Source organism: Coregonus lavaretus (assembly GCF_964263955.1).
Source record: "Coregonus lavaretus genome assembly, chromosome: 23".
Lineage (NCBI taxonomy): Eukaryota > Metazoa > Chordata > Actinopteri > Salmoniformes > Salmonidae > Coregonus > Coregonus lavaretus.
The window spans coordinates 47620899-47639497 of NC_140010.1; the positions used below are offsets into that span (position 1 = coordinate 47620899).

At 42.2% G+C, this 18599-nt stretch overlaps 1 protein-coding gene across 2 annotated transcripts in view; it reads left to right on the forward strand.

Annotated features, from left to right (window-relative positions):
• The first annotated feature begins 4179 nt into the window (after positions 1 to 4179).
• klhl18 (kelch-like family member 18) overlaps positions 4180 to 18599 on the forward strand; it is an 81837-nt gene continuing 67417 nt past the window's right edge. For both annotated transcript variants that reach the window (XM_084139710.1, XM_084139711.1), the window contains exons 1-3: positions 4180 to 4334; positions 5899 to 6029; positions 14637 to 14777. In XM_084139710.1, the coding sequence (XP_083995836.1) occupies positions 4200 to 4334; positions 5899 to 6029; positions 14637 to 14777 (407 nt within the window). In that variant the 5' untranslated portion in view covers positions 4180 to 4199. The remainder of the gene's footprint in view (positions 4335 to 5898; positions 6030 to 14636; positions 14778 to 18599) is intronic.

Sequence of the window (18599 nt, forward strand, 5' to 3'; positions counted from 1 at the left end):
AAAAACAGAATAAATAAAAAAAATATCCTGAAAATCACATTATGATTTTTAAGTAATTAATTTGCATTTTATTGCATGACATAAGTATTTGATCACCTACCAACCAGTAAGAATTCCGTCTCTCACAGACCTGTTAGTTTTTCTTTAAGAAGCCCTCCTGTTCTCCACTCATTACCTGTATTAACTGCACCTGTTTGAACTCTCAATCAAACAGACTCCAACCTCTCCACAATGGCCAAGACCAGAGAGATGTGTAAGGACATCAGGGATAAAATTGTAGACCTGCACAAGGCTGGGATGGGCTACAGGACAATAGGCAAGCAGCTTGGTGAGAAGGCAACAACTGTTGGCGCAATTACTAGAAAATTGAAGAAGTTCAAGATGACGGTCAATCACCCTCAGTCTAGGGCTCCATGCAAGATCTCACCTCGTGGTGCATCAATGATCATGAGGAAGGTGAGGGATCAGCCCAGAACTACACGGCAGGACCTGGTCAATGACCTGAAGAGAGCTGGGACCACAGTCTCAAAGAAAACCATTAGTAACACACTACGCCGTCATGGATTAAAATCCTGCAGCGCACGCAAGGTCCCCCTGCTCAAGCCAGTGCATGTCCAGGCCCATCTGAAGTTTGCCAATGACCATCTGGATGATCCAGAGGAGGAATGGGAGAAGGTAATGTGGTCTGATGAGAAAAAAAATAGAGCTTTTTGGTCTAAACTCCACTCGCCGTGTTTGGAGGAAGAAGAAGGATGAGTACAACCCCAAGAACACCATCCCAACCGTGAAGCATGGAGATGGAAACATCATTCTTTGGGGATGCTTTTCTGCAAAGGGGACAGGACGACTGCACCGTATTGAGGGGAGGATGGATGGGGCCATGTATCACAAGATCTTGGCCAACAACCTCCTTCCCTCAGTAAGAGCATTGAAGATGGGAACATACAGCCAGCACAACTAAGGAGTTGCTCCGTAAGAAGCATCTCAAGGTCCTGGAGTGGCCTAGCCCGTCTACAGACCTGAACCCAATACAGAATCTTTGGAGGGAGCTGAAAGTCTGTATTGCCCAGCGACAGCCCTGAAACCTGAAGGATCTGGAGAAGGTCTGTATGGAGGAGTGGGCCAAAATCCCTGCTGCAGTGTGTGCAAACCTGGTCAAGACCTACAGGAAACGTATGATCTCTGTAATTGCAAACAAAGGTTTCTGTACCAAATATTAAGTTCTGCTTTTCTGATGTATCAAATACTTATGTCATGCAATAAAATGTAAATTAATTACTTAAAAATCATACAATGTGATTTTCTGGATTTCTGTTTTAGATTCCGTCTCTCACAGTTGAAGTGTACCTATGATCAAAATTACTGACCTCTACATGCTTTGTAAGTAGGAAAACCTGCAAAATTGGCAGTGTATCAAATACTTGTTCTCCCCACTGTACATGGTTTAGGAGCACAATGACCCAAGATAGAATGCATCACCTGGCTGTCATGACAATTGAAAATATATCAACTCAGCAAAAAAAGAAAGGTCCTCACTGTCAACTGCGTTTATTTTCAGCAAACCTAACGTGTAAATATTTGTATGAACATAACAAGATTAAACAACTGAGACATAAACTGAACAAGTTCCACAGACATTGAATAATGTGTCCCTGAACAAAGGGGGGGGGGGGGGGGGGGCAAAATCAAAATTAACAGTCAGTATCTGGTGTGGCCACCAGCTGCATTAAGTAGTGCAGTGCATCTCCTCCTCATGGACTGCACCAGATTTGGGGGTTGTGCTTACAGCCCAACACCGTGCAGGACGTTTGGCATTTGCCAGAGAACACCAAAATTGGCAAATTCGCCACTGGCGCCCTGTGCTCTTCACAGATGAAAGCAGGTTCACACTGAGCACATGTGACAGACATGACAGAGTCTGGAGACGCCATGGAGAACGTTCTGCTGCCTGCAACATCCTCCAGCATGACCGGTTTGGCGGTGGGTCAGTCATGGTGTGGGGTGGCATTTCTTTGGGGGGCCGCACAGCCCTCCATGTGCTCGCCAGAGGTAGCCTGACTGCCATTAGGTACCGAGATGAGATCCTCAGACCCCTTGTGAGACCATATGCTGGTGCGGTTGGCCCTGGGTTCCTCCTAATGCAAGACAATGCTAGACCTCATGTGGCTGGAGTGTGTCTGCAGTTCCTGCAAGAGGAAGTAATTGATGCTATGGACTGGCCCGCCCGTTCCCCAGACCTGAATCCAATTGAGCACATCTGGGACATCATGTCTCGCTCCATCCACCAACGCCACGTTGCACCACTGACTGTCCAGGAGTTGGCGGATGCTTTAGTCCAGGTCTGGGAGGAGATCCCTCAGGAGACCATCCGCCACCTCATCAGGAGCATGCCCAGGCGTTGTAGGGAGGTCATACAGGCACGTGGAGGCCACACACACTACTGAGCCTCATTTTGACTTGTTTTAAGGACATTACATCAAAGTTGGATCAGCCTGTAGTGTGGTTTTCCACTTTAATTTTGAGGGTGACTACAAATCCAGACCTCCATGGGTTGATAAATTTGATTTCCATTGATCATTTTTGTGTGATTTTGTTGTCAGCACATTTAACTATGTAAAGAAAAAAGTATTTAATAAGATTATTTCATTCATTCAGATCTGGGATGTGTTATTTTAGTGTTCCCTTTATTTTTTTAGCAGTGTATGTTTAATTGTCACTCTAATAAATTAATCATGTAACAATTAACTCATTAGGAATTTGGGGCACCACGGAAGAAGTTGTTTAACGAGATACCATCTCCCGAATTAAACTCTTAGAAGATATATATGTTATATCGACAACAGTCACTTATTAAATAATAACCCCTCAATGTCAACAAAACAAAGGAGATGATCGTGGACTTCAGGAAACAGCAGAGGGTGCACCCCCCTATCCACATTGATGGGACCGCAGTGGAGAAGGTGGAAAGCTTCAAGTTCCTTGGCATACACATCACTGAAATGGTCCACCCATGCAGACAGTGTGGTGAAGAAGGCCTCTTCAACCACAGGAGGCTGAAGAAATTTGGCTTGGCACCTAAAACCCTCACAAACTTTTACAGATGCACAATTGGGAGCATCCTGTCGGGCAGTATCACCGCCTGGTACGGCAACTGCACCGCCCGCAACCGCAGGGCTCTCCAGAGGGTGGTGCGGTCTGCCGAATGCATTACCGGGGGCAAACTACACACCCTCCAGGACACCTACAGCACCTGATGTCACAGGAAGGCCAAAAAGATCATCAAAGACATCAACCACCCGAGCCACTGCCTGTTCACCCCGCTATCATCCAGAAGGCGAGGTCATCAAAGCTGGGACCGAGAGACTGAAAAACAGCTTCTATCTCAAGGCCATCAGACTTTTAAATAGCCATCACTAGCACATTAGAGGCTGCTGCTGCCTATTGAAATCGCTGGCCACTTTAAGAAATGGAACACTAGTCACTTTAATAATGTTTACAAATCTTGCATTACTCATCTCATATGTATATACTGTATGCTATAATATTCTACTGTATCTTAGTCTATGCTGCTCTGTCATTGCTCATCCATATATGTAAATATTCTTAATTCCATTCCTTACTTAGATTTTTGCGTATTGGGTATATGTGAAATTGCTAGATATTACTTGTTAGATATTACTGCACTGTCGGAGCTAGAAGCACAAGCATTTCGCTACACCTGCAATAACATCCGCTAAACACGTGTATGTGACAAATAACATTTGATTTGATTATGCAGATTAAGGCAGCCCCCGCACCTCTGATTCAGAGGGGTTGGGTTAAATGCAGAAGACACATTTCAGTTGAATGCATTCAGTTGTACAACTGACTAGGTATCCCTATTTGTCAACATTGTATATTTTTCATTCTTGGTCCCCCCCCCAAAAAAAGTTAACATATTTCTAATAAGTTTGTTGGCACAATAAAAGTGGCCATTGATTAAAATGCAATATGTTTTGAATTAGTTATCCACACTGCAATGTTTTGAAATACAGGCTTTTACTTTGAAGGTTTCCTTATTACCATACATTTTGACGTCATAATTTGTGCTGCTGGCAGAATACTAGTGGTTTGGATAATTAAAAAAATACTACGGTGTCTCGTGTCGGTCATTTCCCTATTGTTAGGCGTTTTCAAAATTCGTAATTTCCTTTTTCTCAATGACGATGGGTGATATGATATATGAAGAACTGGAGGATTTAATGCATTTTTCAGTCCACGATTTACCAGGTCGTGGATATGCTGTTATGGAGGAGATCAGAAGACAAGGAAAACTCTGCGATGTCACCCTGAAGGTAGGTGTGACGTTAGCCTAGTAGCTAGCCAAGCGCACTACAGTAGTTTGAGAAAACAGCTAGCCGGCTAACTAGCTAACGTTATCTTGCTAGCAGTAGAATTGAGGCAAGCTAGCTAGGTAACTAACGTTAGCTAGCTAGCTGCAGAGCCTTCTATTTGCAACTAGAAGGCTCTAGCCTAGGTTATTGGCTAAGCAGCATAGCTAGCTCCTGTACCTACTGACTGTAATGCATTAAATGAATGTAGAAGTCGCGGTTATCGTGCCAAATATGTAGTTATCTAACACATTTAGCCCTTCCCTTTCAATTGTCATGGTAGTTTTATCCACGATTTGGCTGCCCAACTTGCTAGCAGACTCACCCTATGTCCGGAAGAACCAACAAAAGCTTTAGCCAGAGGGAGTTTTAGTTCGTTAGCTAGCTAGCACCAACTGAAGTCTACTCTAACGTTAACGTTACAGCCAATGCTGAGATTTAAAAATTTTTTTTGCTGTGATGGTGAAGCACCACACTATGGTCAGGAGTACGTTTACTAAAACGTAAAGGTTATCTTTAGTACTAACATCATCTTGACTGTTTTTGGGAAACTCATCCCTGGTGTCTAGCTAGCTATAGCTATGGCCTCTCAAGAAAGGTTTAGCCAACTGCTTACTAACGTATACAATACATAGCCTGAAGCTGAATTAGAAGAATATAACGTAGCTTGCGTTGTAGTAACTAGTCCAGTATGCCTTGCTTTCAGACAAATATGGACTACTGACCATTGTTATCTCAGATTGTAGTATTCTCGAATCAAATTAACATGACTAGCCAGCCATCGCCCATATCTTCACAAACCTCGCGCTGACTGTCTGTCAATTGTCCTCAAATCTCTGGCTTTAATACCTGCAGCATCAACTTAAAGTTCACATTACATGTGGTTTATGTGGTCAGTAGGACCTTTGTCAGGGAAACAGCAGAGGTTCATTTGCTCTTCTGTCCCTCCCCCGGGATGCACCTGCCCTATTAATAAGCACCATCATTATGATAAGCTGCAGCGTACAGTCCTGTAGCCTACATATCTAGTGGGCCATATTCTGTAATGCATGACCTCCAGCGAGCCTTCACTCTGGCTTAACATAGACTATTAGGTTAGTTGACCTTTAGTGCACTTTCTCTTTCACATGACCTGCACTGCATGTCCTACATGAAGGCGACTTCATGCCTTGACCTTATAGATATTGGTTAGGCCTAACTGTCAGTGCACCCACCTCATGCAAGATGTCTCTTTTGATTGTATAGTTTTTAATAAAAATAAACACACGTGAGTAGCCTAATGAATACAATAGGCTATAGTCTTAAGTTAGTGTCTCCAAGGGGAAAGCAATGGTCACATGGTAAAATTAAGTTCTGATTATTACAATTCTGTCAAATGAAAGTACTTGAGGTGCGCTTGATTTAGCTTGGAGTATGCACTTTTGATGCTATTCCATTTGTTCCATTCTACTGTATGGAACATGTATTTGACAGGCTATGTATTTGACCCATGTCTGGACTAAATCACTTGCTTGTATCGTCCTTGCAGGTTGGAGACCACAAGTTCAGCGCTCATAGGATTGTTCTGGCCGCCTCCATCCCTTACTTCCATGCCATGTTTACGAATGACATGGTAGAGTGCAAGCAAGATGAGATTGTAATGCAAGGGATGGACCCTAGGTAAGGCCCCTATAGCCTACTCACTAAGCAGCACTGAGTGAGATTAATCTAGGGGAATATCTATTATATTTATACTGAACAAAAATATAAACGCAACATGTAAAGTTCAGCTTATTTCATGAGCTGAAATAAAAGATCCCAGACATTTTCCATACGCACCCAAAAATTATTTATCTAAAATTTTGTGCACAAATTTGTTTACATCCCTGTTATTGAGTATTTCTCATTTGCCAAGACAATTCATCCACCTGACAAGTGTGGCATATCAAGAAGCTGATTAAACAGCATGATCATTACATAGGTGCACCTTGTGCTGGGGACAATAAAAGGCCACTTTAAAATGTGCAGTTTTGTCACACAACACAATGCCACAGATGTTTCAAGTTTTGAGGGAGCGCGAAATTGGCATGCTGACTGCTGAAATGTCCACCAGAGCTGTTGCCAGAGAATTTAATGTTAATTTCTCTACCATAAGTCGCCTCCAACATCGTTTTAGAGAATTTAGCAGTACGTCCAACTGGCCTCACAACCACAGACCACTTGTAACCACGCCAGCCCAGGACCTTCACATCCGGCTTCTTCACCTGCGGGATCGTCTGAGACCAGCCACCCAGACAGCTGATGAAACTGTGGGTTTGCACAACTAAAGAATTTCTGCACAAACTGAATCCGTCTCAGGGAAGCTTATCTGCATGCTCGTCGTCCTCACCAGGGTCTTGACCTGACTGCAGTTTGGTATTGTAACCGACTTCAGTGGGCAATGCTCACCTTTGATGGCCACTGGCACGCTGGAGAAGTGTGCTCTTCACAGATGAATCCCGGTTTCAACTGTACTGGGCAGATGGCAGTCGTGTGGGCGAGCGGTTTGCTGATGTCAACGTTGTGAACAGTGTGCACAATGGTGGCGGTGGGGTTATGGTATGGGCAGGCATAAGCTACGGACAACGAACACAATTGTATTTTATCAATGGCAATTTGAATGCACAGAGATATTGTGACGAGATCCTGAGGCCCATTGTCATGCCATTCATCAGCCGCCATCACCTCGTGTTTCAGCATGATAATGCACGGCCCCATGTTGCAAGGATCTGTACACAATTCCTGGAAGCTGAGAATGTCCCAGTTCTTCCATGGCCTGCATACACACCAGACATGTCACCCATTGAGCATGTTTGGGATGCTCTGGATCGATATGTACGACAGCGTGTTCCAGTTTCCGCCAATATCCAGCAACTTCGCACAGGAGTGGGACAACATTCCACAGGCCACAATAAACAGCCTGATCAACTCTATGCGAAAGAGATGTTTTGCGCTGCATGAGGCAAATAGTTGTCACACCAGATACTGACTGGTTTTCTGATCCACGCCCATACTTTTTTTTTAAAGGTATGTGACCAACATATGCATATCTGTATTCCTATTCATGTGAAATCCATAGATTAGAGCCACATTTATTTATTTAAATTGACTGATTTCCTTATGAACTGTAACTCAGTAAAACCTTTGACATTGTTGCATGTTGTATTTATATTTTTATTAATTGTATATATATCTTGTTGAAATTAATGATTTTGTATGTTTTTGGGGGATTTAATTATGTTAAAATGACTCATTAAACGATTAATTTGTGTTAAAAGAACAGAGCAATTAAATTGAAGTAAAGGTCACTTATTTCAATTTATTTATGTAAAAGCAACTCAATTAATTAAAATTGCCCTGACAGTAATTTGCAATATTGCTCTGTGACTGGAGGATTGTGGGAACCTTAATATGAAAAATGTACATTGCATGAACTTGAATAAAATATGTTGGATCAAGAAGATTGAGTTTAATTAAACATACACTATATATACACAAGTATGTGGACACCCCTTCAAATTAGTGGATTCGGCTATTTCAGCCACACCTGTTGCTGACAGGTGTATAAAATTGAGCACACCGCCATGCAATCTCCAAAGACAAACATTGGCAGTAGAATGGCATTACTGAAGAGCTCAGTGACTTTTAACGTGGCACCGTCATAGGATGCCACCTTTCCAACAAGTCAGTTCATCAAATTTCTGCCCTTCTAGAGCTGCCCCGGTCAACTGTAAGTGCTGTTATTGTGAAGTGGAAACATCTAGGAGCAACAACGGCTCAGGCAGGCAAGTGTTATACCACACAAGCTCACAGAATGGGACCGCAGAGTGCAGAAGGGCGTAGTGTGTAAAAATCGTCTGTCCTCGGTTGCAACACTCACAAAACTGTTCGTCGGAAGCTAAATTAAATGGGTCTCTATGGCCGAGCAGCGGTACACAAGCCTAAGATCACCACGTGCAACGCCAAGGGTCGGCTGGAGTGGTGTAAAGCGCGGCGCCATTGGACTCTGGAACAGTAGAAACGCGTTCTATGGAGTGATGAATCACGGTTCACCATATGGCAGTCCGACGGACGAATCTGGGTTTGGTGGATGCCAGGAGAACACTACCTGCCCCAATGCATAGTGCCAACTGTAAAGTTTGGTGGAGGAGGAATAAATAAAGGGCAAGGCCCCATAAGTCCATATCTTAACGCTACAGCATACGATGTAATTCTAGACGAGTCTGTGCTTCCAACTCTGTGGCAACAGTTTGGGGAAGGCCCTTTCCTGTTTCTTTCTTTATTTAATCCTTATTTTTATGTAAGTTGACTGAGAACACATTGTCATTTACAGCAACGACCTGGGGAATAGTTAGAATGGTGAGGAGGGGGGATGAATGAGCCAATTAGAAGCTGGGGGTGTTTAGGTGGCCATGATGGTATGAGGACCAGATTGGGAATTTAGCAAGGACCCCCTACTCTTACGATAACACACGTTTAACATCCCATCCGAAAGACGGCGCCCTACACAGGGCAATGTCCCCAATCACTGCCCTGGGGCATTGGGATATTATTTTTTTTGACCAGAGGAAAGAGTGCCTCCTACTGGCCCTCCAACACCACTTCCAGCAGCATCTGGTCTCCCATCCAGGGACCGACTAGGACCAACCCTGCTTAGCTTCAGAGGCAAGCCAACAGTGGGATGCAGGGTGGTATGCTGCTGGATTCAGCATGACAATGCCCCTGTGCACAAAGCGAGGTCCATACAGAAATGGTTTGTCGAGATCGGTGTGGAAGAACTTGACTGGCCTGCACAGAGCCCTGACCTCAACCCCATTGAACACCTTTGGGATGAATTGGTACGCCGACTGCGAGCCAGGCCTAATCGCCCGACATCAGTGCCCAAAATCACTAATGCTCTTGTGGCTGAATGGAAGCAAGTCCCCGCAGTAATGTTCCAATATCTAGTGGAAAGCCTTCCCAGAAGGGTGGAGGCTGTTATAGCAGGAAAGAGGGAAACAACTCTATATTAATGCCCATGATTTTGGAATGAGATGTTTGAAGAGCAGGTGTCCACATACTTTTGGTCATGTAGTGTAATAACATATTTTAAATTGATCCTTGTGTGTGATTGGCTGGACCAGAAACAACCCCTCACCCTAGCCAATATTAATCAGTGTTATAGCACATTAAAATCAGTTACAACGTTATCACTTTCCTTTTGAAAATAAATGGTTGAAGTCGTGCACACAGGATGTTTCAAGTCATATAAGTGTGTTATTCTGACAATTCACAACATGTTCAACAAAGTAGTCTAAATACTTTTTCTGTAAAATGGTCCTGTTTTAAAGATGCACTATGCAGAAATCGCTCCGCCATTTCCTGGTTGCTAAAATTTTAATAGTTCATCTAATTTCAGTTTGTGACAAAACAAGCAAGTATAGTGTAGAGAATCATTGTACCATCTAAACCGCTGTGAATTATTGTATTTTCAGCTGTTTGAATCTGGTGTACAAAACCAAAAGTAAAAGACACAAAAACTAAACTGAAGAACTGGAAGCATAGAAATAGCACACATAACAGATCTACAACTTTTAAAACTTGCTTTCAATGAGAATGACAGATCTATAACTTACATTTCTATGTGAATTTGGTCAGGTCGCCCAAAAAGTTACATATTGCAGCTTTAAGTTGATTCCCTCCTCGAAGCACCTGCAACCCAGTGATTATGCATGCATACTTGTATGAAACAAGAAATCCAATCATTAAGTCTCTGGATTCCTCTCTTCTTTGGGTGGGAACCGCCTATAAAACCCAATAAAATGTGTTGTTGCTTGACCACGAGACACTTGTGTTCAGTCTGCATGGTCAATGCAGCACATGCAACAGTGTTGATGACAATGTTGTTGTTTCCACTTTTGCTTCTAAATATAAACCTACAAGTGTTCTATAATTACACTATTAGTTTGTTTCTTACATCTGCAAACAGCTAGTTTGTCTTTTCTTAACAAGTTTTAGCTAAATTGCGTTAGCCGCTAACACTAATCGCTAGTTAGCTGGCTAGCTAGCTAATAAATGAACTGAGTCAGAGCAAATGTAGCTAGCTGTACAGCCTGATACCAGTGCTGGTGTAGGCCTAAATCAGCATGTTGTTTGTGCAACAGTATCTTCTAAATCAGAGAGGAAAAGGCGAAGCATGAATATGTTGGCTACATTAAGAAACATTTTAATGTAGCCAAACATTATAGGGTCCCCTAGGAAACACTGAGCAACATTTTTGGGTACCTACCCTGTCACAATAACTCATTCCTGGAATTGTAATTTGTCATGTCAAACAAAACTGTATTCAAGGTGCCCACTATTATTTATATTCTATTCTAACTATATAATTAGAATAAAGATATTTCCATGATTCCAACAGTTCACCCAAGTGCAACATTTGTTTAAAAATAAGGCCTCGATTTTTGTGGGCCCATATTGTGTAGCCCTACGTAGCAGTGTGGAAATTATCGCAAATGAGTGCAGGAAATGTAGAAATTGATGAAAATGTTTAATTGAACAGTATTAAACAATCAGAATGGAGAAAGACCCATTGAAATCACTTATGTATGTGTTGCCACCCTAGGATCACGCACTACTCATAAAGCAAATGTTTTACTTTTTTATTATTCAAAAACATAATATTGTCAAATACCGCCATACCATACATTTTTTTGAAAATACTGTGATGATTTTTGGGCCATATCGCCCAGCCCTACGATTCGCTTCATTGTTTCACGCAAGTACACAATTGCAATCATTGGACTAGCTTCCAGCTAGCTTACAGGTGCGTCGAAGAGGGAATTAACTTTTTATAGAAAATGTATTTACTTTATTTAACATTTTTGAACATGGTGTGCATTGTTAGGCAATGATCTCAGCAGTGCAGCTGTAAATTGGTGTTAGATTATGAACTAAGGAGGGGCAATATCAACGATGTAATTAATTTGAATTTGTTACAGTGTTGATTGGTATTGATTAGTACCCCTTATCGCTTGAGTAGACCTAGATCTGAAAGGATTGGATAGGTATTAAAGGTATCGGTAGCACTTTACTTGACACCCAGTGACATACAGTCATAACAACATCATATGTCATAACTGACAACTTGTCATAACCTGTCATAATATGGTCATAACACTATCATGACATATATTTAGACCTGTTGTGACATACAGTGCATTCGGAAAGTATTCAGACCCTTTACTCAGTACATTGTTGAAACACCTTTGGCAGCGTTTACAGCCTTGAGTCTTCTTGGGAATGACGCTACAAGCTTGGCACACCTGTATTTGGGGAGTTCTCCCATTCTTCTCTGCAGATCCTCTCAAGCTCTGTCAGGTTGGATGGGGAGTGTCGCTGCACAACTATTTTCATGTCTCTCCAGAAATGTTTGATCGGGTCCAAGTCTGGGCTCTGGCTGGGCCACTCAAGGACATTCAGGGACTTGTCCCCGAAGCCACTCCTGCGTTGTCTTGGCTGTGTGCTTAGGGTCGTTGTCCTGTTAGACTGGGGCGAAGGTTCACCTTCCAAGGTCCTGGGCGCTCTGGAGCAGTTTTTCATCGAGGATCTCTCTGTACTTTGCTCCGTTCATCTTTCCTTCGATCCTGACTAGTCTCCCAGTCCCTGCCGCTGAAAAACATCCCCACAGCATGATGCTGCCACCATCACCATTGCCACCATCACCATGCTTCACCGTAGGGATGGTGCCAGGTTTCCTCCAGACGTGACGCTTGGCATTCAGGCCAAAGAGTTCATTCTTGGTTTCATCAGACCAGAGAATCTTGTTTCTCATGGTCAGAGTCCTTTACGTGCCTCTTGGCAAACTCCAAGCGGGCTGTCATGTGCCTTTTACTGAGGAGTGGCTTCCATCTGGCCACTCTACCATAAAGGCCTGACTGGTGGAGTGCTGCAGAGATGGTTGTCCTTCTAGAAGGTTCTCCCATCTCCACAGAGGAACTCTAGAGCTCTGTCAGAGTGACCATCAGGTTCTTGGGCACCTCCCTGACCAAGGCCCTTCTTCCCCGATTGCTCAGTTTGGCCGGGTGGCCAGCTCTAGGAAGACTCTTGGTGGTTCCAAACTTCTTCCATTTAAGAATGATGTAGGCCACTGGGTTCTTGGGGGACCTTCAATGCTGCAGAAATGTTTTGGTACCCTTCCCCAGATCTGTGCCTCGACACAATCCTGTCTCGGAGCGCTACAGACAATTCCTTCGACTTCATGGCTTGGTTTTTGCTCTGACATGCACTGTGAACTGTGGAACCTTATATAGACAGGTGTGTGTGCATTTCCAAATCATGTCCAATCAATTTAATTTACCACAGGTGGACTCCAATCAAGTTGTAGAAATATCTCAAGGATGAGCAATGGAAACAGGGTGCACTTAAGCTCAATTTCGATTCTCATAGCAAAGGGTCTGAATACTTGTAAGATATTTCTGTTATTTGTAATAATTTTGCCAAAAATGTCTACACCTGTTTTCACATTATGGGGTATTGTGTGTAGATTGATGAGGAAAATTTTTTATTTAATCAATTTTAGAATAAGACTGTAAGGTACAAAATGTGGAAAAAGTCAATGGGCCTGAATTCCTACCGAATGCACTGGGCTCCCGAGTGGCGCAGCGGTCTAAGGCACTGCATGTCAGTGCTTGAGGCGTCACTACAGACCCCCTGGTTCGATTCCAGGCTGTATCACAACCGGCCGTGATTGGGAGTCCCATAGGGTGGCGCACAATTGTCCCAGCATCGTCCGGGTTTGGCCGGTGTAGGCCGTCATTTTAAATAAGAATTTGTTCTTAACTGACTTGCCTAGTTAAATAAAGGTAAAATAAAAATTAATTAATATTGCGTTATTTTATGGCTGGTTATGACACCTACATTGGTGTCAAAACCCACAAAACCTACCACACAAGGCTAAACATTCCATTACACCATAGTCTACGTGTCAACAGTTTTATATATCATTGTAATTGTGCACACGTTGATGTCAGACATGCACCTACCCCAATGCTCTGTTGCTGATGACTGTGATGAATGCAGGAGCAGATATCAGGAGCAGCACCAGACACTGTCATGACCCATATATTTACACCTGTTGTGAATTATGTTGCGTTATACAACGCGTAGGTCTAATCCTGAATGCTTATTGGTTAAAACCTCATTCCAGCCGGTGTCTTTTCCACAAGTTACCACCGGCTAAATCTATGACGTTAAAATGCCTATTTACTCTGTTCCATTTGACTGCGCAATCCGCTGTCTCATCAGCCCTGCTAGGCAATTTATAAACTTGATCTCCACTATAAAAAGCATCTAGACATTATCTCACATTTATTTTAGAATAATATTTAGTTTTCAACAGCAGAGATTTGTATAAACCTTGCTGTTTGTCTCGCCGACATTTGCAACATTGTTTCAATATTCAAATTCGATCTCCAGCTGTTCCATAGTAATGAACTTGTTGGGCTGAGACAGATGTGCAGGAAGCTTTTCTCAGCCAGTCGAATTCACAAATCAGCATAATTTTTATGGATATATACAAAGAACTATCAATAGGAAACAGGTAAAATGAAACAAAGTGCAGACAGTTTGCAATCTTTCCAGCTTCAGTTTGAAGTGATTGTGTTTGCGGTGTTGTTGGCTAGCTCTCGAACAACAGTGTCCTGACGAGAGAGCACATTTTCTATACCAGGTAAAATCGCGCATCATTAGGTCATTGTTATGGATGTATCCAAATAAGTGTCACTACATAAGTGTCAAAACCCACATTTATTCAAAATATTTTTTTCCCAGACAATAAATGTCATTTTGTTTGACAGTTTCTTAAATATATATATATATATTTTCTGTAATGAATTCTTTAGTCATGTTTTTTTCCATCATATTTTAAATAACGTGTAGAACATACACTTTATGACACTGTCATGAAGCACTATGACCATCCTGTGTCACTTTACTTGGACTAAGAAAATACACTTTGACACTGTCACAAAGCATTATGACATCATAATCATATAAGCCAGATAGGCCTATCACGTACATGCCCTTATGTTAGTCATCAGTCAAGAAGAGGGTGTCTTGTCCTGCTCCTGAAATCTGCTCCTGCATTCATCCCATTCATCAGCAACAGAGCACTGGGGTAGGGTGTAGGAGCTTAGGGTTGTTTCTGGACTGGGCCACAGTGCTGCCCCCTTACTTTAGGTGTCACTTCTTTCTTTTTCCCCTTGGCAGTGCACTTGAAGCTTTGATTAATTTTGCGTATAATGGCCATGTGGCCATCGACCAGCAGAACGTCCAGTCCCTGCTGATTGGAGCCAGCTTTTTGCAGCTGCAGAATGTCAAGGATGCCTGCTGCTCCTTCCTCCAGGAAAGGTGTGTTCCCACACATGCATTATACACACACACACACAAATGTAATTGGTCCTTGAAAAATGGAAATGCATGTGCCATGTGTTTGCTGATTTTATATTGATTCAACTTTTTCCTCCCTCGCTTCATGTTTGGGCTGCTCAAACCACTGAAGCATTTAAAGCAGGCCTTAAAACTCACCTCTACCAGCTGGCCTACCCTTCCTCTTATATTTGATTGTTGCGTTTTTATATACACAGTGCTATGAAAAAGTATTTGCCCCCTTTCTAATTTTCTCTACTTTTGCATATTTGTGATACTGAATGTTATCAGATCTTCAACCAAAACCTAATATTAGGTAAAGGGAACATAAGTGAACAAATAACACAACAATTACATATTTATTTCATTTATTTAATAAACAAAGTTATGCAACACCCAATTCCCCTGTGTGAAAAAGTAATTGCCCCCTTACACTCAATAACTGGTTGTGCCACCTTTAGCGCAATGACTCCAACCAAATGCTTCCTGTAGTTGTTGATCAGTCTCTACAGGAAAAATACTTTTTCATAGCACTGTATATATATATATTAATAAATAAACATATAAATAAATAAACATACAGTACCAGTCAAAAGTTTGGACACACCTACTCATTGAAGGGTTTTTCTTTATTTTTACTATTTTCTAAATTGTAGAATAATAGTGAAGACATCAAAACTATTAAATAACACATATGGAATCATGTAGTAACCAAAAAAGTGTTAAACAAATCAAAATATATTTTATATTTGAGATTCTTCAAATAGCCACCCTTTGCCTTGATGACAGCTTTGCACACTCTTGGCATTCTCTCAACCAGCTTCACCTGGAATGCTTTTCCAACAGTCTTGAAGGAGTTCCCACATACAGTGGGGAAAAAAAGTATTTAGTCAGCCACCAATTGTGCAAGTTCTCCCACTTAAAAAGATGAGAGAGACCTGTAATTTTCATCATAGGTACACGTCAACTATGACAGACAAAATGAGGAAAAAAAATCCAGAAAATCACATTGTAGGATTTTTTATGAATTTACTTGCAAATTATGGTGGAAAGTAAGTATTTGGTCAATAACAAAAGTTTCTCAATACTTTGTTATATACCCTTTGTTGGCAATGACACAGGTCAAAGGTTTTTTGTAAGTCTTCACAAGGTTTTCACACACTGTTGCTGGTATTTTGGCCCATTCCTCCATGCAGATCTCCTCTAGAGCAGTGATGTTTTGGGGCTGTCGCTGGGCAACACGGACTTTCAACTCCCTCCAAATATTTTCTATGGGGTTGAGATCTGGAGACTGGCTAGGCCACTCCAGGACCTTGAAATGCTTCTTACGAAGCCACTCCTTCGTTGCCCGGGCGGTGTGTTTGGGATCATTGTCATGCTGAAAGACCCAGCCACGTTTCATCTTCAATGCCCTTGCTGATGGAAGGAGGTTTTCACACCAAATCTCACGATACATGGCCCCATTCATTATTTCCTTTACACGGATCAGTCGTCCTGGTCCCTTTGCAGAAAAAGAGCCCCAAAGCATGATGTTTCCACCCCAATGCTTCACAGTAGGTATGGTGTTCTTTGGATGCAACTCAGCATTCTTTGTCCTCCAAACACGACGAGTTGAGTTTTTACCAAAAAGTTATATTTTGGTTTCATCTGACATTCTCCCAATTCTCTTCTGGATCATCCAAATGCACTCTAGCAAACTTCAGACGGGCCTGGACATGTACTGGCTTAAGCAGGGGAACACGTCTCGCACTGCAGGATTTGAGTCCCTGGCGGCGTAGTGTGTTACTTATAGTAGGCTTTGTTACTTTGGTCCCAGCTCTCTGCAGGTCATTCACTAGGTCCCCCCCGTGTGGTTCTGGGATTTTTGCTCACCGTTCTTGTGACCATTTTGACCCCACGGGGTGAGATTTTGCGTGGAGCCCCAGATCGAGGTAGATTATCAGTGGTCTTGTATGTCTTCCATTTCCTAATAATTGCTCCCACAGTTGATTTCTTCAAACCAAGCTGCTTACCTATTGCAGATTCAGTCTTCCCAGCATGGTGCAGGTCTACAATTTTGTTTCTGGTCCTTTGACAGCTCTTTGGTCTTGGCCATAGTGGAGTTTGGAGTGTGACTGTTTGTTGTGGACAGGTGTCTTTTATACTGATAACAAGTTCAAACAGGTGCCATTAATACAGGTAACGAGTGGAGGACAGAGGAGCCTCTTAAAGAAGACGTTACAGGTCTGTGAGAGCCAGAAATCTTGCTTGTTTGTAGGTGACCAAATACTTATTTTCCACCATAATTTGCAAATAAATTCATAAAAAATCCTACAATGTGATTTTCTGGAATTTTCTTTCTCAATTTGTCTATCATAGTTGACGTGTACCTATGATGAAAATTACAGGCCTCTCTCATCTTTTTAAGTGGGAGAACTTGCACAATTGTTGGCTGACTAAATACTTTTTTTCCCCACTGTATGCTGAGCACTTGTTGGCTGCTTCTCCTTCACTGCCGTCCGACTCATCCCAAACCATCTCAATTGGGTTGAGGTCGGGGGATTGTGGAGGCCACAGAATCTGATTTGTTTAACACTTTTTTGGTTACTACATGATTCCATATGTGTTATTTCATAGTTTTGATGTCTTCACTATTATTCTACAGTGTAGAAAATTGCAAAAATAAAGAGAACCTTGAAATGAGTAGTTGTCCAAACGTTTGACTGCTACTATGTATATATATATCTATATATATATATATCCACAATCCCCCGACCTCAACCCAATTGAGATGGTTTGGGATGAGTCCGACAGCAGTGAAGGAGAAGCATATATATATATATATATATATATATATATATATATATATATATATATATATATATATATATATATATATATATATATACAAATACATACAGTGGGGAGAACAAGTATTTGATACACTGCCGATTTTGCAGGTTTTCCTACTTACAAAGCATGTAGAGGTCTGTAATTTTTAATCAAAGGTACACTTCAACTGTGAGCGACGGAATCTAAAACAAAAATCCAGAAAATCACATTGTATTAATTTGCATTTTATTGCATGACATAAGTATTTGATCACCTACCAACCAGTAAGAATTCCGGATCTCACAGACCTGTTAGTTTTTCTTTAAGAAGCCCTCCTGTTCTCCACTCATTACCTGTATTAACTGCACCTGTTTGAACTCGTTACCTGTATAAAAGACACCTGTCCACACACTCAATCAAACAGACTCCAACCTCTCCACAATGGCCAAGACCAGAGAGCTGTGTAAGGACATCAGGGATAAAATTGTAGACCTGCACAAGGCTGGGATGGGCTACAGGACAATAGGCAAGCAGCTTGGTGAGAAGGCAACAACTGTTGGAACAATTATTAGAAAATGGAAGAAGTTCAAGATGACGGTCAATCACTCTCAGTCTGGGGCTCCATGCAAGATCTCACCTCGTGGGGCATCGATGATCATGAGGAAGGTGAGGGGTCAGCCCAGAACTACATGGCAGGACCTGGTCAATGACCTGAAGAGAGCTGGGACCACAGTCTCAAAGAAAACCATTAGTAACACACTACGCCGTCATGGATTAAAATCCTGCAGCACACGCAAGGTCCCCCTGCTCAAGCCAGCGCATGTCCAGGCCCATCTGAAGTTTGCCAATGACCATCTGGATGATCCAGAGGAGGAATGGGAGAAGGTCATGTGGTCTGATGAGACAAAAATAGAGCTTTTTGGTCTAAACTCCACTCGCCGTGTTTGGAGGAAGAAGAAGGATGAGTACAACCCCAAGAACACCATCCCAACC